At 47.2% G+C, this 27,109-nt stretch overlaps 1 protein-coding gene across 5 annotated transcripts in view; it reads right to left on the reverse strand.

Annotated features, from left to right (window-relative positions):
- GPC3 (glypican 3) overlaps positions 1-22,063 on the reverse strand; it is a 148,403-nt gene extending 126,340 nt beyond the window's left edge. For 2 of the 5 annotated variants that reach the window (XM_050713437.1, XM_035541350.2), the window contains exons 1-2: positions 21,737-22,058; positions 13,569-13,730 (exon numbers count right to left, since the gene is read on the reverse strand). In XM_050713437.1, the coding sequence (XP_050569394.1) occupies positions 13,569-13,730; positions 21,737-21,914 (340 nt within the window). In that variant the 5' untranslated portion in view covers positions 21,915-22,058. Of the gene's footprint in view, positions 1-13,568; positions 13,731-21,736 lie in introns of all 5 variants that reach the window. The other 3 variants (XM_035541352.2, XM_035541353.2, XM_035541351.2) reach the window with 3 other exon arrangements.
- Between the last annotated feature and the right edge of the window lie 5,046 nt (positions 22,064-27,109).

Consider the following 27,109-nt stretch of genomic DNA (forward strand, 5'->3'; position numbering starts at 1 on the left):
GTTCTTCTGATGTAGTTTTCTGAATGCAATTTTGCGATCTAGCTGTTGGTGTGAGACGAATCTAGGAGGATCAATGTGCATCTGAAGAGGTTACTTTCTGCCAGCTCTGTAACTTCAAGATGCGTTTCAGGATCAAATATTTACTTACCAGTGAGTCTAATTATTTTTCATGCTTATGCCAGTGAAGCATCACAAGGCAGAGAAATAAATGGCTTTCAACCTCTCACCAATTCAAAGACTACCTTCTCATCTCTTGTGAAGCGTTTGCTTTCATTTAATACTAGCAATGCAATGCACTTTGCAGTGCATCTTCAAGGTAAGAGTCTATGCAACCTAGTAAAAATAATCTTATACTGTCCATTAGTTCAAGAAGTAGATTCTGAACCACATCCCTTAGAAAGTGAACCCTTTCCCCAAAATGTCAAATGCACTGCTTCTTCTTCGCTGCTAGCAGAACATGACATACAGGGTTACTAATATCATTTTCAGGCCATTATCTAAACAAACAGCCTACAAACAAGACAAGAGGGGAAAAAAGCAGCTTGCTTATCACCCCCAGCTTTAAAGCTGCTGCAAATCCCAACCCACAAGTGCCACCTCTCCGCAGACATCTGGGCCTCCTTGCCCTTCTGAAAAGCAGATGAGGAAAGCTACTCTGTATGGAAACATACCTTTAACCTTTACAGCTCATTCCCAAGGACAATGAAGGCTACATGAGCACAAGTACTCTACAAAGCAGACCCTCCCCCCTCTCAAGACTATCCATTTAAATGCAGGCACTTTCTTAATTTATTACAACGCCATATCACACGACTTGCAATAAGCGCATGACCTCCTGGTCACTGCATTATGTGCTCTCCCCCGGGTGCCAGTCAGTGCATGAGGGATACATCTCAGCACCATTTTAGGTTCCGGCCCCAGCGAGGAGCTGCCATAGGAATGCAGCACAGCTGGGCAGAAGTGAACCTACAAAAAAGCAGGGTTCCTGGGCTGTTCGTATATGCACCAAAGGCCGCAAAGCCCCCCAGCGTTCAGTCACCAGCACGTATCACAGCAACACCCCTCCAGCCTGGAGGCCAGCTGTCCTCATCCTGTTGTTCCCCTGGTTTCTACAGAAGGCAAAGCCCAACACAGTCACCAAGCAGCCATACCACCATTCTGCAGGACCACAGGCAAGTATGACCGTCCTGTCTCCTAAACTCACCTCAGATCAGCTCACTGTCTAATCCTGGGGACAGCCATCATTCACTCCCACAAGTATTGTTCATTTTAAACACAGCATCCATGGCAGTGGTTTTGGTTCATCACCACGCTCTTCACAGGACACTCGGTAGAAGGCCACCACCCAGCACTGGGCTCTTGCTGGCCTCTCAGAGGAAAAAGAGAGAGCACACATCTTCAACATTTCCTACTGATGCACTAATAGTGGGAGCCAACTCCTCCTTACAACAAACAATAATAAAAGGTATCATGCAAGAGATTTAGTATTTTCCTGGTCATTTGTTTCTTTAGATAATACTTCTTTTTTTTTTTTTTTAAAAGTATTTTCTACATAAGAAAATGCTCAACTGCAGGACTGTTCACAAGCTGTATGTCCTAGCCCCTCTTCTATGGGGCTAAGGGAAGCAATGCATTACACCACAAATAAAAATCCTGCTCAGGCCATCTCAAAGACCTCCATCTAGTTCTCACTAAGTACATAATAATTCCCAAAGGTTTCATAAGAGGGTCAATCCCAGCTGTGCAGCCGAACATCAGAGACCGAGCACTCCCTTGACAAACAATGGCATAAATAATCTTAAAAGCCTCACCCACAAGGAAGCTGAGCACCTAAATTAGCCAGTGAAGAATCTGATGGCAAAAATGGTAATTCTTACCCTGCCATGATCTGTGCTGGCATAGTGTTTTCTTCCATTTGTAGTAGTATTTGGAATTTATGAGGCAATATTTAAGAACAGTTGATAGACCACCATCACAGGAGACTGAGGCAGACTGAAATAATCTTATAATTAAAGGGCAGTAAAAGGATGCATGTCATTTCTATAATTCCTCAGAAATTCAGTAGCAATTTGATTTTATTTTTTATGAGATAGATTCACGAGAATGTGTTGACCTGATTGGCTTAAACTAAAAGGAAAGGAAAGAATGTGAAAACTAATCTCCTCATATGAATTACTAGGTCTATTTGATTTCCTTTCCCTAAAAAGGGAACATCATTTTTCATTGCAATCATAATAGGAATTTGACCAATACAAATATGCTATATTACTACAATCTATTACTCACCAATTCCTTCAAAAAAAGTGAATTCCGAAGCCATGAGTTGTAATCCTAGATGGAGCCTTACTGTTCTCTACTGCTTTTAAAATTGCTTTTTTATGACACTCAATCATAGATTTTCTGACTTAAAGTTAACAAATTTGGGAAGAGCTAATCAGCAACATAATTCATTTACAATTGATCCACACTGCTGTTCGTTTTCCCTCCGAGATGAGGTCTGTTTTTTTAATCTTCACTTTCTAACCAGACTTGTGATTTTTTTCCCCCCAAGCACAAATTTGGATCTTTTTTTCCATCTTTTTTGTTGTTGTTGTTTTTGTTTTTAATATTAAATATGCAGTGCTTCTTACATTCCACCTGTCAGAAAAGATGCATTGATTCACAGGTGCATCTTCATGGAAACGCATTCGCTTTCACATGGCAGTTGTCACTCATCCTCTGTGCAGCACCAACTGCCACACACAAGCCCAGCTGTCCAGCTCACAGCACAATGCTCACCCACCATTGTTACATGGCGAAAATATGCCCAAACCAGCATCACACCAAAAACATGCAGAGAATGCAAGCTGGTGTGCAAACTGCAGCAGCTACAGACTCAGTCTAACCATTGCTAGATCCAGAACAAGAAGTTATTTAGATCAACGCATAACTATATCCTCAAGTATTTTCCTGTGCCTTTTTAGCATAAGATTTGAGCATGCCAAGACACTGCCATCCTGCCAACATCAATTCCAGGCACTATAGCTGTGGGGGAAAGAGTAAGGACAAAAAAGGGAAGGGAAAGAAAAAGTCATTTCACCATATTGTTCACTGATCTCTGTTGTAGTTTTGAACCGATCTACAGTGCAAAACAGCTGAAAACACTTTGGGCATGCTGCAACCAGCTCCTTAATTCATAGTGGAGCAACTGGAATTGATTTTTACTCCAGTCTTCAATCCATACAATGACCTCAGCACATAGGTAGCACAGAAGCTGCTATCAGCTGCAGTGTCATTAAGATTTTTGCATCAAGATTGTGAGGAAAAAAAACTGTTAGGCCTATGCTTATCAGAAAGCTAGAAGGGTTTCATCTTCTTACTGGCTTTAAGAAAAAAAAAAAAGCCTACCACAAAGAACACAACAGACCTAGACAGTAACTATTACATTGCTGTTTTCTGCAGGGAGGATGCACCAGTGAGGGCTGTGGAGACAAAGCCCTCCCTAGTAACAGGGTCCTGGCATAGCTTTAGGGATCCAGTCTCTTGGGAGGAAGATCAAACTCCGCTTCAGAGCAAAGAAAAAGCTTGCACCTTGGCTCTTCTTGTTTGTGCCCATCAGTTAAGAAAGCCATCAACCCTGGGAAGCTGTCATGTCAAACTGGAAGGATGTCACCTATCTGCACTATCAGAGACCCCATCGCCATGCTGCAACGATGCACAGGTGAGCACACGGACCATTACCGAGCTCAGCCAACACCAAAGCACAGATGCACTCACAGCACAGAGCTGCAGGAGGGCTGCCAGTGACCCCACAACAGCAGGGAAAGGCACAGCACCTGCCCAGACCACAGCCATGCTGAAAGCCTCCAGCAAACTGATCGCATACACCAAATGCAGCTGCTGGTCACCAGCGCAGGAGATAACGCTGTTCCTGCTGCTGCCATGCAACGCCACTCTCCCCCTCGCCTTGCTGTAAGACCCAGCCCTACTGCAGGGAAACAGAGGTTTAAGGGTGTCCTGGAAGCCATATAAGCTTTGGTCAGTGTTTAGGAAGCACGGGAGCCACACAGAGACCACAGCTGAGTTCCCAGAAACCCTGAAACATTCAGCTATGACAAAGATTCCCAGGTTCCCAACAGCTTGTGTAAACAAGTTTACAGAAAGAGGAGCTGCAGTGTGCCTTTAGCAGCCTAAAAATGAAGAATTTCAGCCCTGTTAGGCAAGTCTTTTCCTATGCATACACCCCAGGGCTTTCTCCCAGTCAGAACATTGCCAGCCCTGTTGATACAACCAGGCTTCCTTGAGGTCACACCTGACTTGTGTGGGAATCTGCCCAAACCCTCTACATAGTTGTAAATATGTATAATGCAAAAATGGGGCTGGAGACTCTTACTCTTCCAGCAACTCCAAGATGCAGTATTTTTAGAGGGAGACGAGAGACAGGCCCCCTCCTGCTACTCACAGAAATTTCCACCCTGCAACTCAGTGCACAGAACAATGTGGTCATCCTCCAACACCCACAGATCTGAAGCTGAAATTTCATTTTAAGAGGAAAACAAGGTGTTTTAAACACAGCTCAGATCGCCACACTTGCCAGGGAATCATACTGCTCAGGCTTGTACCTCTCAAATGCTACATAAGTGGTCACCCTTGCTGTATGAATCTGTAAAGCTTCCACTCCAGAGAAGAGCAGAGCTCTCGGCACACCCTGCTTGGTGGAGCAGGGCAAGGACCACCAGAGGGACAACACCTCTCTGAGGCACACCAAGTATCCACCAACACCCCATAAAACAACAGAAGATCCAGGAAGCTGCCAAAACAAAACCTACCTCAGAAAGAAACAACATCCATGCAGCGAGCAACAAGGTCACCCAGGGCAATGGTGCTGCACCACACAGTACAGACACCTTCACTCCCAGTATAACTGGAAGGAAGGGGGTTTCTAGGTAACATCTGCCCCAGACACACTGGTCTGAACTGGATGCAAAGCCAGGGATACCTCTGCTGTTCATGCTAGATGTGCCTGCTTCATTTTCTAATGAGCAGAACTTACTATGAGTCTGTCACACTCACTGTTTTTTTGCTGCTCTTTGATACTGGGAAGAGTACGGAAAGGTATGCCTCTTCTGTACTGAAGGAATAAAGCCAATTTCAAACTATTAGAGTCGAGTAGAGCAAGATTAGACTAAAACACTCCTGTGATTTCAGAACTTCTGAAGGTAAAGTCCAGAGCTTGAAAACTGGATTGTCTGTGCCTCCAGTGCATCCAAAAATTACACAGGCTTCTACAGTCCAAATAATCCAGGGGGCACTGCTGGCTACATACACTCATGTAGAAAGCTCTCATTTGCCCCATTTGAACAGTCTGCTGGTTTTCTTTTCTTTTCTTTTTTTTTTTTTTTTAAAAAAAAAAAACAGATTAATATACTTTCATAGTAAAATGAAAGATTATAAATCGCTAAAATTGATTTCACATCAGTGGTAAAGTCAAAGTGAGTAACACACCTGAGGTGACCCACTTCGCTAGAGGGAACGTGAAACCGCAGTGTATTGACAGTTTAATTGGCTCAGCAAGAGTTCATTTCCCTCAGATGAAATGTGCCATTGGCCGTTTCATCATTATATCTTATTGCTCTGTTAAAAGTAAAGTAGATGACAATCTAGCAAAACGTTCTCTTTACAGAGACAGTCCCCTGCCTTTACTGCTGGGTGCAGACTTCTTCCTCCCTTCCGTCCCCAGAGTTTGCAAGCTAGCTTGTTTGCATTTTAAATGCTTTGTGCAGCGAGAACACCTCTATTTATGCCTTCAGGCCACGACATGGAAGATACCAGTGTGCCCATTTCTGTACTGGAATTACCAAGGGGAATAGATGACAATGGCACCAAGCAGCTCTACAAATACCACGTTCAACGGTAACACAGCACTTGAAGATGTAATTTGACTACTTCATATCATTAGGAAGCATTTTGAGAATGCTAGTACTTGAACTGTCAGGAGAACTCCCAGCTCAAAACGTAATTAGAGAAGACAGCCCACCTTGTAGAAGCAGAAGGCTCAAAGGAACACATGAGCCCTCTCTGGTTATCTCACAAATCACGCTCCTCCAGGGTGGCACAGACAGAGGGTCACGTTTTGCAGCAGGGGTCCAGAAGCAGATGAGACAGGGTAGCACTACAGCACTGCACAATGCAGAAGCACATGAGAGAAGGAATACAGATGCAGAGTTGCGGGGGACACTGCAGGCACCTGGCGGCCAAGGCCACGCTTCCCCTGCAAAGATCCCGGCCAGATGCCTCCTTATGCCTTGGCAAGGGTCCCCTCCTCGAGGGCAGGTTTCCTGTCACACTGCAGTTTGTCATACGAGCAGAGCATCAACCCCAAAGCACAGGTTTGATTTAGGAAAGGAAAAAAAAAAAAAAATAAATCACAAATTCCCTGCAGTTGTACACTTTGCAAGAGGGCCATATCTCCTATGGAAGCAGAGCACCACAAACAAGAGGATCTGCCCACCCAAGGAGCAGCCCCAAGGTGGGCAATGCCTCCCCTCCGTCAGAAGAAGATGAGCGCCATCCCCTTACACAGCAGAAAAGCAGCAGCAGAGCTGGCAGAGGACAGTTCCCCAGTAGCAGAATAAAGGCCCACAGGTATCCAGGAATTCCCACAAAAACCCTATATTGGGGACCCCCAAGCCCAGACACCAAGTGCCAAGAATTACTAAAGCAGCACGTAGGCAATTATGAAGAGCCCCCGTTAACCTCCAAGCCTCATTTCACTGACGAGAGGAAGAGTGTCAGCAGTATTTAATTGCAGGGGAATTAAAGAGAGGCAGGACATGGGAAAGGTATCTCATACCACATGCAACTGCCCAGGTCCTCCACGGGCTGCACCCTTCCAGTCACATCTCAGGCTCCAACACCAACGAGCTCCTCATGGGAGCAATCCCCACCCAGCACACCCAGAGCCAGCAAGCTATGCACCAATGCCGTGGTGGCATTTAACTCCAGATAGCGAGAGGAAAAAAAAAAAAAAAAACAAAAGCAAAAACAAGCATCTCTCAAAATCTCCCTTCCCGGTACTGTGTGCTGTCATGCAATACTTCCAAACCCATGGTTTATGCGGCTCAGGAGGGCAGTTTCATGCCCTAACTCCTGGATGATGGATTTTACAATTTGTTAAAGAAACTCATCAATCCTCAGCAGTCATTTTTAATGCCCAGAGCCTCCACAAACTTCTGCATTTTGCTGATCCCCTAATTTCAAATCATTTGAAACTGCTGTTACTATTACTGCTCTGCTCCTAAAGCTAAGCATTATAGCACACTTCAGGCTTCTAGCTTTGTATGCTAGTGTAATAAACAGATTAACTGTGATTTATGAACAATAAGTTCTGGTTATTTGAAAGGAAACATTACCTCCATAGACCAATACTGACAACTGGAGATCTCATTATGCAGACAGCTCTTTCCTCTTTCCACCTACCTGTAATCATCAGTTTAGAACACTGTTATCAACAAGGGAAACATATCACCATAGTTTTCCACTACAAACTTTGGGCTTCCAAAGCATCTGGCAGGAACCGCTGCCAATGGCACAATATTGTCCTGAACTGACCCAGTGAGACTATTTCTATTTTAAATGAACGTTAACAAATTTTTTTTAAAACACTGCACAACAAATCAAGAGATTTTTCAAAGAATAGAAGCGCTACAGTGGAGATGCAAAGCAGGATGCATCGAGACTTCAGTTTGCAGAGGACTGAACAGGACCAGGAATTATCATGTGGTACAGAGATCTGTTTGTAATGCTTATTGACTCAAAGTCCAATTATAGTTTTAATATTCTCTCACAAAGATGAATTGATTCAAGTCCACTCTAAAATGTCAGCTTACTATTTTACAGGCCCACAAGCAAAAGTTAGCATTTTCACATGCATTTTCCACAGCACACCTGCAGCTATTGAGCTGACCACCCACTAACATCACATTTGACTAAGAATCTTTTTCACTTTTATTAAACTATTCCAAATAAGACAAAAGCTCTGCTCAGCAGCAGTGGTACCAGTGGATCTTTCTAGGCGATTAACGTGCAATAGCTCCCACCACATAGCCGGTCTCTTCTCACCTAATTGATGCTGCACGCATCCTGGATGTACAAGTACAAGGCATAATTAGTAAAGATAAAAGTTGTTATATACTTAAACCTCTTTAATAGAAGAAAAGAAATCTCAGCTCCCTCACCTTGACTCTAAAGTAGTAACAGCAGCTTGTGAAAAATGAAAAACCTTGAAGGATTCGGAATAAGAAACTTGGAGAGACAATCGCTGATCTTTTATCTTCCAGACTTCAAGCAGAATCAAGTTCTTCAAAGAAAACCCAATAAAGCCCAGACATTTTCATCATAACAAAATAAATAATTCAGTCATACTTTAGAGAACTCCGACATTAGGATTGGCTATTTGATATATTTGTGGTTTAGGTGCCTCTAAACTGATTAAAGATAACCTGATAGAAGCTTGCAATGTCAGAATTGCCTTCATTCCTGACAGATATGAATGGATAGTGTAAATAACTATAAATAACCAAAATGGCTGCATTTATGCCTAATGGAAGATTTACAGCCTTCAGAGCTGCCTGGTAGGACTAAGAATTACAGCTCTGCCTTTATCCTCCTGCAGCACAAGAGGGGAGATGAATCGAAGTCCTCCTCACGCCAGCTGCTCTGCCAGAACCACTGAGGCCTCAGCTCCAGAGGAGGGGAAAAAAAAAAAAGGATTCTCCTATGAATAAGAGAATACCAAGAATACCATACAAATACACAAAGGTTTACCCATACTGATTTGAGCTGTCTTCCTAGAAACTACTCTGAAACAGGCATCCCAAAAGCCCCTCAAATCTCCGTAGCCCCTGCAAGCTCTCCTTCGGTATCCAACAGAGCTCTGTTTGGATTCCAGTTCCCATTTTCAGAGGGTTACATACCATCATCTTTGATAGGGAACAGAGCGAGTCTTAAGACTGCAAGCTTTCATCAAGGGGGATTCAACCACAGTATCCTGGCCAATTTCCAGCCCAGGTAATTACAACCCCACGACCCCAGGTTCCCCTGCAGCCCACACGCTGCCCCAGCAGCTCTGCAGCCCCACGGCACGGAGCTGGGAGCTACCACGTGCTGCCCCACAGGAGCTATTTCAGAACGGGGTGGAAGCAAGCCCTGCACCCACACAAGCAGCGGGGAGGCTAGATTCAGAGTCAGAAACAGGCATGTGGGGCATGCCAGGATTTACACCACTGCTACCCCGCTGGCTCCAGCAACCTCACAATCACTGTAAGGAGACAGCAGAGCAGGCACCAACATGCTCTGACAACCCAGAGTTTGCACCATGCAGACAGGCCACTCCAGTATCTGACTAGCACCAACAGAAGAGGCTGCAGAAGGACAACATGAGATCCTGCTGGTAGCTTATTTAAGCAATCAATTAAAATAATGAAAGCAACGTTCCCCATGAGCACACTGCATTACTCCCACAAAAGCAGTCCCTAGAAATAGGAGCGCTAACTGCTGTGTGTCACGCTTACTGGATGGGGAAGATTACCAGCAAGTCCTACACAAAGCAATGGGTGCAGATGCTCCTCTTCCCTAGGGAGTCCTTCTGTGCTTAATAGCGCTGCATTCTCTACCTTCTTTAAAGAGTACTTTTTCCCTTGGACAAAGAGCTAGGAGGAGTATATTAAGAAAGCTGCATTTGAGCAGCTGATATAGCTTTAATTTTCTCTTAACTATAGTGCAATAGTGTCAATATGCAGGATGAGAATCCAAGTGACCACTCGAAAGAAAATTCCCAAACTTTTGATGAAAAGTCAGTAGTATTTAGGGCTTTTTTGTCATTTTAATCATAAAATGGTGGCAGAGCCATAAATCCCTCCTCATTGAAAAGCCAAGATCTGAAGTCAGAGGATGTGGGAGAAAAGAATATTGTGGCACAGCTCTCGCTGTTTGCCACAGCAAGTTTGTAGCATTGACTCCCTAATTAGTCAGGATGAGAACCCTGGAGCAACACTAAATGTCACTTTCAGAAAGTGATAAGAGCAGGTTCTGAGCTGATGCAGTTCATCTGTAGCTGCCATCAGCTGAGACCCTGAGCTGGGAAGCATGCACACATGCAAAGAGCAGCATGGTTACACTGCATGAAAGCGAGAAAAAAACCTGCCCGCAGAGAAATCCTAGAGTAAGATTTAACTGCAGTCGAGGCAGCTACAATCAATTTTAACACTGTCAAACTCAGCAAGTTTCCAAAGGATTAAATCACTACGTAAATCATCCTCATAATTTTAAAAAATGCCTGTAAGATAAGACCAGGCGCTAATTGTACCATTTAAATTTAGTGAAGGAAAGGTTTTTTGTTGGGATTTTTTCCTTCTTAACTGCAATAAAGAGGAAGCCCAAGGGTCTAAAACTAATAATCTAATAAACTTTGCTAAGTGAACATTGTAACAGATAGGCCTGGATGAGATTTTCAGTAAATGCCAGACAATTTCCCTTGATCTTTATCAACAGAGATGCAGCTCTAGCTCCAGCAGGAAGAAATTAAATTTAGTGCAAAATAACATCTGGGTGAGATTTTGTTTGTCAGACTAGCAGTCCCTTTAGATACTAGGCTAAAAATATTAAAATGAACTCTGAAGGGTTTTACGTTTGTGTTTTTAATATGAGTGGCTGGGATAGGTTTCCATACCAACATATTACTCTGCTCTAGATAGCGGTGCCACTACCCGTCCTGGGCACAGGACGATCCCCCGCAGACACTGGGGTCCGACGCTCCACAAGACACGCCAAGAGCTTTCTCCCTGCCAGAGCACAGCCAGGAGAGGTGGCACGGCTTTGAGCTATCCCATTCTTTGGGATGCATCCCAAATCCTGAAGTCACAGGACAGGCACGGGTCTGTCCCAAACGTCAAGCAGAGCCACCACCTGGGAGCGAGACGCACAGGAGATGCTTGAGGGCCCCAGGGCTCACAAATGCCTCTTTCCTGATTGCTCCAGCATCCCCCCCGTTGCTGAAAACAGTCCTGTGCAGCCCAAGACATCATGCAACCCCTGCTGGGCAAGTACAAAAGGATGTTTTCTAACCTGCAACCAAGTGTTCTTGACACCCACCTTGGCAAAGTGGGAGAAAGCAAAGAGCACATGGGCAGAAGTCTCCTGTCACCTCCTACCGCATTGCCAGGCCCTTAGCAATGTCCTAAGACCCATCCAATGCCATGAGCAGTGCCACGAAACATGAAATCTGACTGCCATACATTGGGTCCAAAATATTTCTAAAGCTGAAAGCCTCTGGCACAGCTGTCACAGTACAAACAAGCAGCAAAAGATTCACCTATAACAGAAGAAAGTATTCTACAGACTTCAAGCCTCTACATTTAAAAGACAAAAGTACTCAATTGTAAGAGCCTAATGAATTGTCCCTTTCCAAATCCAAGACATTTGATACGATGTAATTGAAGTGAGCACAAGGGTTACAGTTAAAAATTCTTCTTCTACAATGGAATTACAAAATGTATTTTTATTAGTCATGATCTTCTTATTAGCAGAAGCAGTCAGAAATTCTTCAATTAAATGCTTTTTCCCCAACCCCACCAAAAAGAATGGCAATTCAGCAAAACAAGGCTTTTCAGATTAACGTCAGCTCCAAAGCCCCTGCACAGGGACAGGGCTTTCATGGCCAGGAATCACAGTAAATAATAATAAAAATCAGAGCAAGGGATTCAACTCTCTTAAAACGAAGCAGAAAGTGCAGAGCAACAGCACAACCTATGTAACACAGAGTATCATTCTTATACAAAAATTGCAGTGTATGTCAAATGGTAGGGGAGGAGGTAGAGGTTTTCTATTCCAGACAACTTACTCCCTATTTCTGAAACTAGTCTACATTTCCAGTGCCTAGGAAACCAATCTCTCATTAGTTTTACCCCATTCTGTTTAGCAGAATTGAAATTTAATAGCCATTGCATTAAAAAGAAATGAAAAAAAAAAATGCTGTTACCTCCTCAGCAATTTATTTGATCTTACGTTGAAAGAGACACAACACAACAGACTGCACCAGTCAGTTGTGGACCAGAACAGAGCTTTGCCATGATCCCACAGACTTCAACAGGCTTCGGGTCTTGCTGTTAGCGAGGTATGAATAAAAATAAGTCAGACTATCCTACAAAAATATCAGCATGAAGGAAAAAACGCTTGATTGCTTGTGCCTTTTTTTAAATATAGGCAAAAATGCCATTAATATAGAGTGATGGAATCCCAATAGGAGAGCACTCAACAAACAAGCAATCATTTTACTGCACATTAACCATGGGTGGAAAAAGTTTTGCTTGCGTAAAGGCCATAAAAATGATTACAGATTTAAGTAATACAAACTGGCATGTATCCAGAATAGAAAATATTTGTTAAAGGTCAGTTTTGCTAAAACGACAATACATCACCTTATTGTTAGGAGAAGAGAGGTGCTACTATATAACATGGCATGAGGTTACCAAGTGCTTAAACAGCCCACGTCAAACACAACAAACCACACTTGTGAACATGGCAATCTCTTCCCCTCCACATGAAATAACCAACTTTTTTTTTTTTGTGGCAGAGACCAATTAAAAAATACACGAAGTTTAGATGCTTAGCAGGCGTTACACTGAGGTTACAACCAGATGACATTACTGCAACATGGTAGAATCTGCAACTGCCAGAATCCCGCAAGATGGTACTTGTGCGGATTGTTTAATTCTTGTAGAAGTGTGTTTCCATTTATTTTTAAGGTTGCACATGAAGTGGCTTGGTCTTTAGTTTTACACTTGCTGTTTCAACTACAGGAATATTTAGGACAAGCTCTGTGGAGCTGCCATACACCAAAACAGGTGTATTATTTATTGATAAACACAAGCTCTTTCATGTGCAGCAATGCCCACACCACAGCTTTGTCTTTTCAGAGGGGAAGAGGGTGGGTATACCTACACGGGACAGTCCTCCAACAGCACTGCCACTGATCCCCTACAGCAGCCCCTAGCAGAGAGAGAACTCAAACATCTCTCTCATGGTGAAAGCGCTCCAAAACCGCACTGTGAGTGGTTTTACCTCTGCCTGGAGGATGCGGCTTGGGATACAGGACAGAGGAAACAGGCAGCATGCACAAACCTTGGGAAAGGTGGAAGAGGAGCATAGGACATGCTCCCAATAAGTCAGTGAACTGCAACCAAGAGCAAAGGCTTTCACAGGCAGTAGCTTTGGCTCTGGGCTAGTGCTCAGCCACATGCCTGGGGATCCAAGCAGGCACAGGCAAGAAGGGCACTGGAACAAACCTCATGCAGCACATAACCAAAATACAAATCTGTCTTTCCTTATAAGATGAGAAAAGCAAATCATTCCTGAAGATGAGGAAGAGATTTTTTTTTTTTTTTTACATATAAGTATACATAATATATATACGAAAAATAAAAGTGAAGGGAAGGCTTTCAGCCACGTGGGCTTCTGATTGCCAAGTGCTCAGGAAGAGGAGCAGAACTGCCTTCTCCTTCTGCATGTCTGGACCACCCCCTAGCACTCACCCTGGAAGATGGCAGCATTCTGGATGACAAGGAATTTCAGCTCCATGCTGGCAGACTGCAGGAGCTGCTCCATGTTCAGACGGGCCGCTGCCTGGTACTTCTCTTCCATCTTCCTTGAGCAGCACGTGGAGCCCTTTGGGATACATACTTGCAGATCTGATCCTAGGGACACAAACAGGAGTAGAAAACTTGCATGAGGAGGTAGAATTGCTGCAAGCATAGAGGAAACCTACTCCATGCGTTGGTATCACTGCAATTACTGTTTGGGCAAACGGATGACATTTCTGGAATTTGTCCTGAGCAAGCAGCTCAGCCAAAGGAGAGGACTGATAAGGGAGAGCCAGGATTGCTGAGCAATAGCCCACAAGAGTTCGTTACACACACATGCCAATGCGGTGCTTGCTTTAGCTCCCATGCACTCCATCCACAGATGTGCTGGTGCTGAGCCAGGAGATACAGAGCATCGCCCTGCTGCCTCCCATGTGCCCGGTAGTGCGTTGGTAAGGAGCTGCAGGCAGCCAGAAGAGATGGTGTGGTAGATGGAAAAATGGACCAGGGTTTGAAGCTGTGGATTACAATAGAGCAACACATGTAGCCCAACATACAGACTCTGCTTGTAATTTGCACAGAGACTTTAAACAACTAGCTTAAGACAAGTAACTGTGTTATTTTCCTGTGATCTCCATCCTTTTGCATGCACAGCGCTGCTAGTAACAATAGGGAGCCACAAGAATAATGATTTGCTTTGCTTTTTTTAGTACAGACTTTTAAGGTGTACGCAGCTGAGTCCTCTCACCAGTTCCAATCCTTCCTCCACTGCAAAAGGCAAAGCCCAAGGCTCACCGCTTCACTTTTCCCAGTCCCAGTGCAGAGGGACAGACCCCGAGGCAGACGCTGAGCCCTGCAACAGGCAGACGTGCAACTGCACAGCCATATGGGCAGCTCCTCTGTCCAGCAACCAGCACTGAACAAGAGCAAGAGGACCTTTGCTTGCTCTTGCATCTCAAGCTGTGCTTCAAAGCACTGGTCAGCAGTGTTAACCCCTGGTTTTTGACATTCCCAAAAGCCTTCCCAAAGCTGTCACTCCTGGAGGCAGGAAGAAAGATTAGCTTACATTTTAGGAAGAGTTGCTGCCTAATAGGTCATAAATAACATCTAGGAAAAAAAAAATCATCCTTTTGGTTCAGACACCAAGAGAAGGTGAAGCAGGTGAACTGTAAGAGCAGCAACAAAAAGTCACATTCTCAATCAACTTTCAGTAGTAAACTGTGGTCCTGCAAACACAAACAGGGCAGCAAGCACATATCAGAGCAAATAGCCCTCATCGTGCAAAACGCATTTAATTTGATGATGCTATTATAAAGCCAGACAGTAAGCAACAACACCATTAAAACACCAAGACACAACTATCTAGGGCCAGATAGCAGCAAGAACCTTTCACTTCACAGTCACTGCCACCTAAATTGTAGCATGCTCCAGGCATATCAGAGTAGCTCCCCGTTAGGCTCAGCACTGCCCAAAAATGGGATTAGGAAACCATCCCCAAACCAAGTGACAGACAGCCCAGATGGGGCTGAATGCTCCGTGCACGCCTCAGCTCTTGCTCTGTCCTCCCCATTGCTACAGACTTTCTTCCTTAACAGAAGGCAGTTGAGCAAGTTCAGCAATTTACATCTTTGCTCTGGGAGGATTATGCATCCTTCCAGGTTTCCTTCTCCTTCCTACCTTAAGAGTGTTTTACCACATTCTCTCTAATTACTATAAAGTGTCAAAAGTCACTTTTCTAAGTGTACTTTAGAAGAACAGAATTAATATTAATGTCAGTTCAATCGCGTACCTCCTGAAGAAGAGTCATGCACAGTGCCAAGGGAAAACCAGCTGTCAGGGCTCACAGCAGAAACCCTCCTCCCTCTAGCCCCCATTCCTTCCTGTAACACAGTCTAGTGGGGGGGGGGGGGGGGTTGGCGAAAAAAAAGAAAAAAGAAAAAACACATGAAACTCTTCATCTGGAACATGCATTTCACATGTGGAAAGGAGCTTACAAGGACCAATACAAGTCCTGCAGCTGCTGCAAAACAGTGCATGGCCAAGGGGCAGAAGGATGCTGCTACCACACTGGGAGCCTCAACACCATCCCTACCACTGCCTCAGTTACCCCTTCTGCAAAACAGGGCACACAGCATGAATTTCTTGATAAAGCCCTTGCACAGAGACAGTGCTGCAGACATCCAGAGACCAAGTCTCCTCGGTTTGAGCTAACCTGCTCAAAAGGAGCATGGTGACAGGTATTTCCCACACCGAAAAAATAACGGAGCCCATAAAATCATGTGGCAGCAAGACACTGCATTAATGAAAGAAGTGGTTATATAACAGCAAGTTAAAGAGGTATTTTAAAACCAAATCTGAGTTAATTTACACCGCAAAAAGGCTTAGCATGGTTCCTTTAACACTACAATACAGCCATGAATTTCTTGTTAATATGAAGCTTATTTCCTCCTACATTTATTATATTAAGACACATTTCAAATTTTTTTTTAAAAAAGCCTTCCATGATTAATGGAAATACCAATATAGAAAATCAGAGCTGGCAATTAAGAGATCTGTGCAAGCGAGAGCCAGGGATAGGAAGCAGCAAGGTCACCTACTCATCTCCCATCCTTCTTTTTAGCAATTAAGCCAATTTCTCCCCTTAAATGGATTTTTATTTTTGTGAAGTAAGTAAAGAGACAGACACATGCTGTAGCAGAGCAATCACGGAGGAGGAGGAAAGAGCCCAGGAATTAACTCTGACAGCTTAAAACGTTTTACAGAGATAGCCAACTAACACCGCTGACCAGAAACGTCACAGTAAAAGCAACAGGTCAATACAGGCAGGACAGGCTCTTATTAGCCACGAGGGACAAGGTCCCTTTTGGTGCAAAGCACTGCTACAAAAGGCCCAAGAAGTGGGGCCAGGCTCCATCCACCACCTGTTTCTGTATACGGCTTTCCCAGACACAGAGCAGACCAGCAGCCCTGTTTGTAAGTCCCAACAGCAAGGATGGGAATCTCTGACGCCCAGGAGCCACCAGCACAGCCTCTGACCCCAGCTGAGACATCAGTGAAATGGGAACAGTGCTTTTTGACCTCAGCTAAGCTTGGGTTTCATTCATGCTGCTGCTTGGAGGAGCCTTTTCTGCCCTTGTGCTGCTGCAGCAGCACCACCCAAGAGCCCCAGATCCCACATCCCACCCGCTGGAGCCGCGAGACCCCGCACGCTCCTGAAGCGCAGCACTGGGGCCCACGTGGAGCCTCTGACGCCTGGAAGCTTACTGCAAGCTCGAGAATCAGACTCTGGGATGAATTAAACTGCCCCACGCTTCTGGCTCCGTAAAGGCGATGGAAAAGATCCTGCGAGTCATCAACTCCTACCCCTGCCTCCCAATCCACCCCCTCCAGCACTTTATCTAACTCAAACACCTCCGTGATAGCTCTGACTTGCGATAGCTAAGCCCATTCCACTGCTTAATGGCCCTTACTGTTAAGATTGTTTCTATCTCCCAACCTACACACACCCCTTTTTCTTTAAGTTTCAAGCCATTACACCTCGTAATTCCAGACTCAGCCCTTGCAGATGACCTCCTCTGTTTGCTATAGATCATTACAATTTCATTTTTGGAAAGAAAACGCCTCACGAGTTACTCCAACACTTAACAAACTGCATTTGGACGCCCACATACCAGTCTTCGCAAGCCCAGGGACACTGATGCAATGCTACGCCCAGGAGCCTCTGAAACACAGCTGCCGTGGGTGAGAAGAGCAGGATGCGGCCCCTTCCACGGGCACAGCACAGACACAAGGCACTGTTACAGCACCGGACCATTTATGCCATCTTGGGGAGCAGCAGTGTAAGTGCTCCGGTAATTTTGCATAGGTTCCTAGCTGACAGAACTAATCTCTCTAACGCGGCAGTCATTTCGGGAGCACCCTGAATCTTCCCCCCTCCTTCTGGGGCAGGGAGTTTTAGCCAAGGAACGGGTAGTGGTGAATTTCAAGCGCTAAACTGCAGACCAAAGTCAAACAAATTCCCACAGACAGGTGGTTAGTACAGCAGAAGTGAAAAATAATTTCAGTGAATTACATGTCAAAAAAAGCACAGAGATCATCCACAGGCAGCTTCGAGCTCCTTAGCGAGGCTGAGGGATTGTATTTTGATTTTAAGCAGCCCAGGATAACTCCAGCTCTGTCACCAGATACCAGCAGACAAGCCGTGCATTTCCCTGGGGCGCACGAGCCTACCAGATCCAACAGAAGCTTAAATCAGATCAACATTCCCACAAAACATACCCCAGGCATTGCCAAAATAAGATCATGTCCCTGGTTAACATTACATTACTGCAGCCTGCCCGCGCGACGGGAGGGGTGCTGCCGCTCATGTTCTGCAGGCTGGAAACATCGGAAGGCTTCATCCCGCCCCTTTGTTCATATTTCCTATAGGAAAGCTGCTGCTTTCGGCTAGTTTTCTTTCCCTAATCGTTTCACAACCAGCAGCATGTTTTAAACAGATGAAAGCAGCGATTCAATCTTTAAATACAGTGGATTTTCCCCCCCCGCTGTTTCAAGACTTTTTGTTAATTATTATTAAAAACTTTCTTTTAAGTTATGCCACTTCGTAATCAAGCATCTGTCACTTGTTTTTAACGCTCATCGTTGAGGAGGGAAGGAAACGTGGCTGTTCAGAACCCAGGTTAAGTGCTGATCTTTTTAAAACCTAATTAAAGAGATATAAATTATAAAACAGCCTTGCTCAATAGATGATTAAAGTTGGAACAGTACGGGCACTACATGGGATATTTATTACTACTTGATTATCCTTTATCTTCTGCTCCGTCTCGCCTTTCACGACTGGATTCTTTCTGAAGTCTTGCAAAGTTGGCCAGAAAATTGCCACGCAAATACAACTGCTCCAGAACACCACATCATTTAAAAGAGGTTATAAAGAAAAGAGAGAGCTTTTGCCATGTAAGAGTTTCCTCTCAACAGATGTAAAAAATGTATCAACGACACGCCTCAAAAATATGGCGTTAATTGGTGGGTAGCCACTCACCATCCACATTTATTACAGTCACATGCACACATGCTACAGCCATTCCAAAGGCTCTGAAGAACACTATTCAGGATGTTATAATTAACCCCTGGAAAAAAAAATAATAATGATCTCACTATAAAATCACTGCCTGAGGAGGTTACTAAATTTTAGGGTTCTGCTCCTGCTCTCTTAACTATCAAGAGAGCAACTTGCAGGCCTGAAATAATTAGGAACAGAAAACTCAATTATCTAGTAAACTAAGATCTTAAACTACCACGCTAAGCTGAACAGAAAGGCTGCACGGGGAGGAGGACCATTAGTCCCACTCCGGAAAAGCAGAATGGAAGAGGAGTACAAAGGGAGGCAGCTCACAAGCAAAGGTACGCTGCAGCCAACGGGGAGAGCTGGGATTTGTATTTTTCAGGTTGAAAAATCCCTTGGCACAAAACAACTGCCAAAAAAAAGGAAAAAGGAAGAGGAAAGGGCTCTGCAGTAAGAATGCTCTACACACACAGTGCGTGGGACATTATCCTCTTAAGGGAGGCAGTAACCCACTTGCACCAGTCTGGTTATCCAGAGTGTCATCAGGAACACAAAGCGATCTGAACAGCAAACATGAGAGAAGAAACAGACCAGGAAAAATGGAAATTCAAGTTATTATTTCTACATGAGAAATTATGCAGGAAAAGACAAAAGGAAGAAGAAAACAAAGACAGGCAGTGTAAGAAAAGAGAATTCAGCTATTATTGAGCGTGAACAGCCGAGGCAGCTATCCCGGCGCAGAACCGCACGCTGGCTCACAGGCTGGCATTAAGTCTCAACTGCAGAAAAGCCTATAAAAAGCACTCTCCCGTCACCCTGCCTTCGCTGCCCTCCAGCATAAGACATCTCACGGAGCTCGAGCCGAGCTGCTGGCATGAAATGCATCCTCCCACCCCTCCGAGGAGCCAGCCGCAGCTGACAGACGTCAGGTCCTGCTGCTCCCTGCCACCATGCAGGCGTGCCAAAGCGCGGTCCGGAGCTGCAAAAACCTGGACCGCTGGCTGCGGTACCAGAGGAGACCGAGTCCCTGCTCGCTGCCTAATGCACGCCTCCAGCCAGCATTTTCTCCTGTAGCATTAGTACCAGTCATGAAACAGCACGACACTTCCCTTGCTTTTTTTTTTTTTTTCTTAAATTAGGAGTATCAAGCTGACACAGCTGGGCTCCCCTATGAGAGCGCTGTGCCGACGTCACCCCCAGCCCATACACCGCCGATCCAGTAAAATGAAGCCCTGTGACATTTCTCCTGCATGCGCTACAACTCTGCTATGTTTCCTAGACTTACACCTTCAGCCACAGCTGCTCATAATGCAGTACGTGGATACTAGAAGTCATGCTTTTTTGTTTGTGTTAAAAGATAAAACAAACCCACATTTAAAATAAGTTGTTTAAACGCTCAGTTTCTCCAGGCTAATATGATCTATAGGCAAAGGCTCCCTGAATCAATTCGGCGGTGTTTTGTGACTGGGAACTCCAGAACTTTTTTTAATTGACAGATGTATGAAAGAAATAAAGCACTAAACTGAAGCCTGGAAAATACTTCTTGAGTGATGCTCCCCTATTACTGAGATTTATGCAGCTGCTACTAGGAGAAGCGAGTGCTCTGAAGTGTAATTACTACACAGAGTCATGCAAGACGGGCCAGACCCAAGGTATAAGCAAGCAGTCATTGCTTTAACTATCATCAAGTTTATGTACTTAAGCAAATGCAAAATCCACTTTCAATTTGAAATGTGGGAACTTTATCATCGTAACAAGCTGGAGGCATTTACTGGCAACACCCGCCCTGCGAGGGGACACGGAACTGGCTACCCACGGGGGCTGCGATGAGGCAAGGGGGCTCCTTTCACCTCCCCAAAGACCGGGGCAGCAGCTGGGGCTCCTGGGGAGCCTGAGCACCGCTGGAGAAGCAGGAGGCCCGGGCGAAGGCACAGCCCCTGCAACCCCACAGCAAAGCCTGCAGCAACCCCGCGGGAGCATCCCCGGCTGCCACCCCGGCGCCTCGCCCTGTGAAACCACGCTCAGGTTATCTAGGGATCAAAGCAGGCGTCCCACTACTTCCACAGGAGCAGGGAAAAACACTTATTTGATTACAGGCAACAGAAAGTGTCATTTTAATAGCAATAAGAGGAGCCCTGTCCCCTCCCTGCAACCACCTCATCTCGAGGTTATTTCCAGCGCTGCCTCCCTCCCTGCTGACTAAGGCCCTGCGGGATGTGGAGAGAGGAGACGCTGCTCCTGCTCCCAAGGGAGAAGTAAGGAAAGCGTCCAAACCGTGGGAAGGGGGCACGAGGATAGAGGGACAAGGGTACCAAGAGGTACATCTAAACCCTCCCTGCAGAGCCAGCAGCTGTAGGTAAGCCGAGGCATCGCTATGGATGGCAGGACTGGGGACGGGCACCCACAGACACCCCGCACAGTGCCACCCCGCAGCTCCCTTCACCTCCTGCGCTGCAGCAGGGGCTCTCACACGTCGGGGCTGTGCGGCACCGACCACAAGGATGCTCTCCAGCCCGTGGCTAGGTGGTGATCTCACCGCACGTCCCCTGCCTCTTGCCTCTTCCTTCGCACCCTCCGATCCCCAGCTCCTCAGGCAGGCACCCTCCGCTGCGCAGCGAGCCGAGCCTGGCAGCAATCCGGGCAGCTCCGCACTGCGACTATCGCGACCCTCCCGCCCCGTCCGCGCACCCTGGGGATGCTGACAGCCCCCGGCCACCAAAAACGCTGAGAATCCAGTAATTTCGCTCACATCTCCGAGCAGGAGCGAGGCACGGTTGCCAGCAGCCCCGCAGGTGAGGCAGGCGCGCAGCCGGCACCCGCACGGCGCCCGGGGGAGCTCAGCACCGCGCTGGCGGCTCGCCCCCGAGGGGGCACCGCGCAGCCCCCAGGCACGACCCGACCCGACCCGGGCTGGGAGGCAGCGCCCGCCCGCCCCGTCCAGCCCGGGGGCTGTACGGCCCCAAGAAGGGAGCAGCGGGCACCGGCGCTAGCCGAGCCGGGACGCCACGGGCAGCGGGGTGGGGGGGGGGGGGGGGGGTGGGGGGGGGGGGGGCCTCACCTGACACGGGGCTCTCGGGCACCCACTTGGCTCCGGGCTGCAGCACCTGGAAGGCGGCGCGCACCGGGCGGCACGAGGCTTCCCCCGCCGCCCGCGCGACCCCCGGCGCACCGAGCAGCAGCAGCAGCAGCAGCAGCGGCACCGGCAGCAGCACCGCTCGGCCGCTGGCCGACATCATCCCGGAGCTGGCAGGGGCTGGCAGGGGCTGGCAGGCGCTGCCGCACACGCCGCCGGCCGCCCCGCCGGGACCGGGCTGCAGCGCGGCGGGGCAGCGCGGAGCGGAGCTCAGCCCCGCGCGCCTTCGCGCGGCGCCCCGCCAGCGCCACCGCCGGCCCCGCCCCCGCCGCGCGCCCATTGGCTCCCGCCCCGCAGTGCCCCGCGCCCATTGGCCCCTCCGCTCCGCTCCTGGCGGGAGTCGCCCCGCGCGCGGCGCCGCCCCGGCGCTCATTGGCCCCGCCGCGCCCCGCACCTGCCCCGCGGGGCCGCCGCCGGCAGCGCGCGGGCGGGGGAGCGGGTCCCGGGCAGCGCAGGCGGGCGCCGTGCCCTGGGAGCAGGGGGGTGCTGAGGAGAACCCCAAACCCCCAGCAGCGCCTGCTCGCCTGCAAGGGGCCCGCAATGTGAAGGGAGCAAAGCGGCTGCGTGAAGCGGGAAGCGAGCGGTGGGAAGGGCAGCGTTGTTTTCACAGAGCAGTTTGGCCGGGCTGCGGCCGGGCTGCTCAACGCTGCTTCTGCAAAGAAAAACTGGGAGCGAGCAAGCGTAAGCAAAAGAAAAAAAAAAAAAAAAGAAAAAGAAAAATCTCTTTAAAATTTGCAGCGCGAATACGGGATCAAATTATCGCTAATAGGTTGCCACCAGCTCTTTCTCACGCTGGAATTTTGAAGAGGGATGAAAAATGAAAGTCCGACCTGAGTGTTTGTTCTAAGAAAACGCCTGCCAGGGAGAGATTGTTAAAATATATTATGGGTATGAGAGTAATAAGCTGGAACGTGCAACGTGTCTCGTTGGTTAATGGATTGCCTGAGCCCGCTGCTGTCCACAGACTGCGCTATTTATTACGGGTTTATTGTGGCCGGTAAGCACGTCTGACAAAACTCCCATTAGCCAGGCAGCACAAAGTCCCGCTTTGCAGGAACTCTGAGGGAGGGACCCAGAAATTTCATTTTGCTCCCAGGAGCAGGTGCTCCCCGGTGCAAATCACGCCCGATTTCAGCAGAGCGACGTGTGTGCGCGTGCCCGGTGACGCAGGTGAGGATTTATCCCCCACGTGCTCTCATTTCTCCAGGTTCTTTCAATGAAATACTGCCACGTGAGCGATGCCTCGCAAGAGCTGTGCTGCTCTGGATAGTTAACATACTTTTTCTGCCTCTTCTCCATTGACTCAGTGATGGATTTGCTATGTTTATGCAACAGCCTGGCTTTCCGGTACAGTACTGCTTTGGGTTAGGAATCAATTAGACTGAAATGCAAAACACAAAGGCTGGTATTTGAAGCACTCCTTTATACGCGCTCTTGCAATCTATATTATGTTTATGGGCCGAGTAACAGTTGTCTAAAAGGCATTCAAGCATATCCTGTATTCATCTTCGAACCTGCTGTGCATATTTCATTTAAGTACAGCAGGCTTTTACTGTTCCAGGTAAGTACACAGATATTGTCAAGCACGCCATTATAGCAAAGAATTATATACAGTGCCAAATAGGCAGCATTTAGTATCTCTGCTAAGACTAGGGAGTGCTTTGAGATTTCAAGCCAAATTAGAAAACAACGTTACTGCTCTGTACTGGATCTGGCTTCACAGTGGGATCTGTCATTACCTTGACAATGACTCCCTGCAAAAATAAAGTTTATTTATCAACAAGGAGGTATATCAGAAGGGAGTTAAAGCTTGTGGAAACTCACAACAAAACCTAGTGGCAGCTTTCTTTCAGCGTCTGTTTTAGGTTATACCCAAAGTTTGCCGACAGAAGAAAAAATGTCAAATTGTAACTAAAGTTATTCTCCAATGGAGCAAGAGATTTTCACTCATTTTCTGCAGTTTTCTCTCTGGCACTACTGACTTTCCTTGGGGTAATAATCCCAAGAATGCAGCTGGACGGGAGTGAATCCCATTCCATCCATTGACCCAAAATATTACCATGCTCCGTGGTCCTGAGCCCAAAGGGCACCCCACGCCCCTGCAGAGGCATTCCCCAGCAGCCGACTGCAGACGCTCTCCCCACCACAAGCACTGCAATGGCCCAGAGAAAGTCCAGAGCTGTTCCCTGAGCGCTGCACAACCGTGGGACTTGTCCTTCCAGCGTGTGAGGGTTTGTCCTGGAGGAGAAAGAGAGCGACTTGCTCCAAGATCAGAAGCAAAGTCACTGGGTGAGTTGGCTGCCAGCAGACATAGTAAGAGCCAAGTCGTTGTCTCACATCCAGGATGATAATTTCCCTTGTTACAACTGCTCACACCGTAAAAATTTCACTTAATCATCTACCTGCCTCAAGCCTGTAAGTAATGAGAGGCAGGATCATGTGTAGCTGATTTTATCAAATGCTCTTACGAAGCTCTCCACTGGGAAAACTCTGAATCAATTAAAACACCAAGGAGAGATGTAGGAGAGGGATCCGTACTCCCCAGCAGATGCTCGCCAGGTTCTCAGCGCACTTCCCTCGCTCTTCCCCTGCCAAAGGGATGAACAAGCTCCAGCCCCACGGCAACACAGCCGCCTGAGCCTTGCCTACAGCAGAGGAAACCACCGTGGGGCAGGGGAGAAAAGAAGGACCTGTAACATCTGTTGGCACATCTCCGTGTTTTCGGCACATACTGGGCAGCCCACATGGGCACGCTGTGGCTGGGTTTTCTCACCTCTGCTGTGATGGATCCCCTTGTGCTTACTCTGGCCCAGCTGCCTCGCTTGAGATCTTGAATGCCCTGCTGAAACCAAGAGCTGCAGGTGCTGGCAGCTTCTCTCTGGTAAAATAACCCTTTCCATCTTATTCTGCACCCTGCAGAAGCTGCATTTTCAGGGGTCCATAACCATTTGTGGAGGAGGAGAAGGGAGAAGCTCTTTGTGATATAGCAGTACTCACGCGTTGTTTGATGGAAAAAAGAAAAGTGCATTTGCCACGGGGCACTGGGAGGAATGATGGATTGCCAGGCAGCAAACATCCCTCCCCTCTTTGGCAGAATATTGTATTCCTTGTACCATACAGGTATGCTGATAGATCCATAAAGCATTAGCCTTTCCCTCACCCCAAAAAGCAGCGGCTGATAAATCACAAGCTCGGTGCGTTTGTTGGGAGCAGATCACACAGCAGAAGCAGCGAAGCCTTCAGAGAGATGCATCACTTGAAGACGCTGCCGATGCCAATAGAGCTGTACATCAGGAGTGCCCAGACAAATCACTTTACCTGTCCAGAAAAATGAGAATCTTCGGAGCTGGCACTTCTTTCCAGTATGTGCCAGTTTCAGTCACACACGCCTCAGAAATGCCTGCCAGAGCCATGGAAAATCTCTGCCTTCAGTCCTGGGAGTCTCCCTTATTTACAAAGAGTTTGAAAAGTCTGCTCTCCTACTGCAGGACAGAAAACTTTCTGAAACTGCAGAAGATTTTATGGGAAAAGATCCCAGCCAGAGCCAGACCTTTTCACACCAGCTCTTTACCATGGATAAGGCACAGGCTTTGCAGGGGGCAGCTAGGTTCACAGCTAACCTTCCAGTTATCTAAGAATTTTGCATCCTTTGTAAAATTAAAAATGCACAGGCACGGCAAATGTGGCTTAAAAGCCATCTCTTCTCCAGCTCTCCCAGGGCTGAGCACAGGGCACAAGAAATCACTTTAGACACAGCCCCGCAGAGGGAATGAAAGCAGACGAGATGGGAGAAAACTATTTCACCATGCACTGCTGCCTCTGCTGGGAACACAGGGCAGACACCTCTCAAGCTGATATTTTCATTTATCATCTCCCAGTGATTAGTCAGCTGAAGAGATGCCGCCAGGAGACGGCACAGAAGGGATCAGCCCAGAGCGCTCACCTATGAAAATAAAGCAGTGCCGACAAGTCCCAGCCCAGGGCTGTCACGCCACGGGCAGCCTGCTCGCCGGGGGAGCTGGGCTGCAAAATTAGAGGGCATCGCTCTGCACCGGCCCTGCTGGCAGCTTTGGGACAGGCGTGGGAGGCACTCTGGATTTAATTCCAGCAAAAAGCTGCACTCCTGATTCCCTGCTCCAGCACAGGCTTAATAGCACAGAGCAAGCTCTGCAAGCAGCTGAAGCAACAGACGATGCGACGTACAGTCCTGTTGCACCACTGCACGATGTTGTACAACAAGTCCCACTGCACAACATGGGGAGCACACGCTTCGAGCTGGGATTTACAGCAGAACCGACAGAAGTTATATTGGATATATAAATTGCTCCCACTCTGAAGGAGGCCACAATGTATTCAGGTGCCTTTCCAGGAACGCTTTTTTCCTACGCAGAGGCACCGCAGTAAAACCTGATGTATGCCTTATTAAATTATTTTAATGCTCAATATTGTATGCAAAAATTCTGTGAAGAGATATATTAGAGGAGTATATCTCCAAGGCTCATGCAGAACCTGTCTCTGACCACATGTTAATGAGGTATCAGAAGTATTGGGGGTGTAAGAGCAAGTGGGTGACTTTTACACCCGTTAACTCAAGAAATTTTAGGGGTGCAGCGGTCCTGTCCCTCACTGACATGGCCCAGGAATCATTTGCTGGAGCCAGTAGCTCAGCACGAGGGAAGGCCAGCCCTGCCCCACACCACCAGCTGCTCCCTTCTGCTTTGTCCCTGCTCCAGCCCCACCAGTTTTGGAGGCCAGGTCCCTGTGCTTATCAGGGGCTTTTTGGCTGCATCCATGGCTCGATCCTTCCAGAGGTGATGCCAGCAGCAGCCACACGTGAGCCCCGCTGTGCTCCTCCTGCCTGGCCAGACTGGGAGCTCAGTGCATTGGGCATCTTGTCGTTAGCATCCTCGCCTGCATCTGCGAGGACAGTAATAAATCTCAGAGTGCTTTGCTATTAAGATTGCATCCTTCTCACGCAAGCCAAATAATCTAATAAAACAAAGCAAGATTTAGCACTTGCCTGTTTGAAGGCATTTTCCAAACATCAACTAATTATCCCGCTGGACACTCAGACACGTTTCAGAGGAAGCTTCGCCCTCTGTAGAGGAGTACAGCAGAAAGGAGTTTTTAAAAAAGGAGCCTCACGAGACATCCACATTTGTCTTATTTCCCATCAGTTACAGTAATGAGTCAGCTTACATAGGAAGATATATTTTGTTTTTAAATGCTGAAACATTTCTACACACAATGCACACGTATGTCAGGCCTCTCAAAGAGTTCTTTGAAGGTTGGGTTTCT

Source organism: Cygnus atratus, chromosome 13 (assembly GCF_013377495.2).
Source record: "Cygnus atratus isolate AKBS03 ecotype Queensland, Australia chromosome 13, CAtr_DNAZoo_HiC_assembly, whole genome shotgun sequence".
In the NCBI taxonomy this organism is placed as follows: domain Eukaryota; kingdom Metazoa; phylum Chordata; class Aves; order Anseriformes; family Anatidae; genus Cygnus; species Cygnus atratus.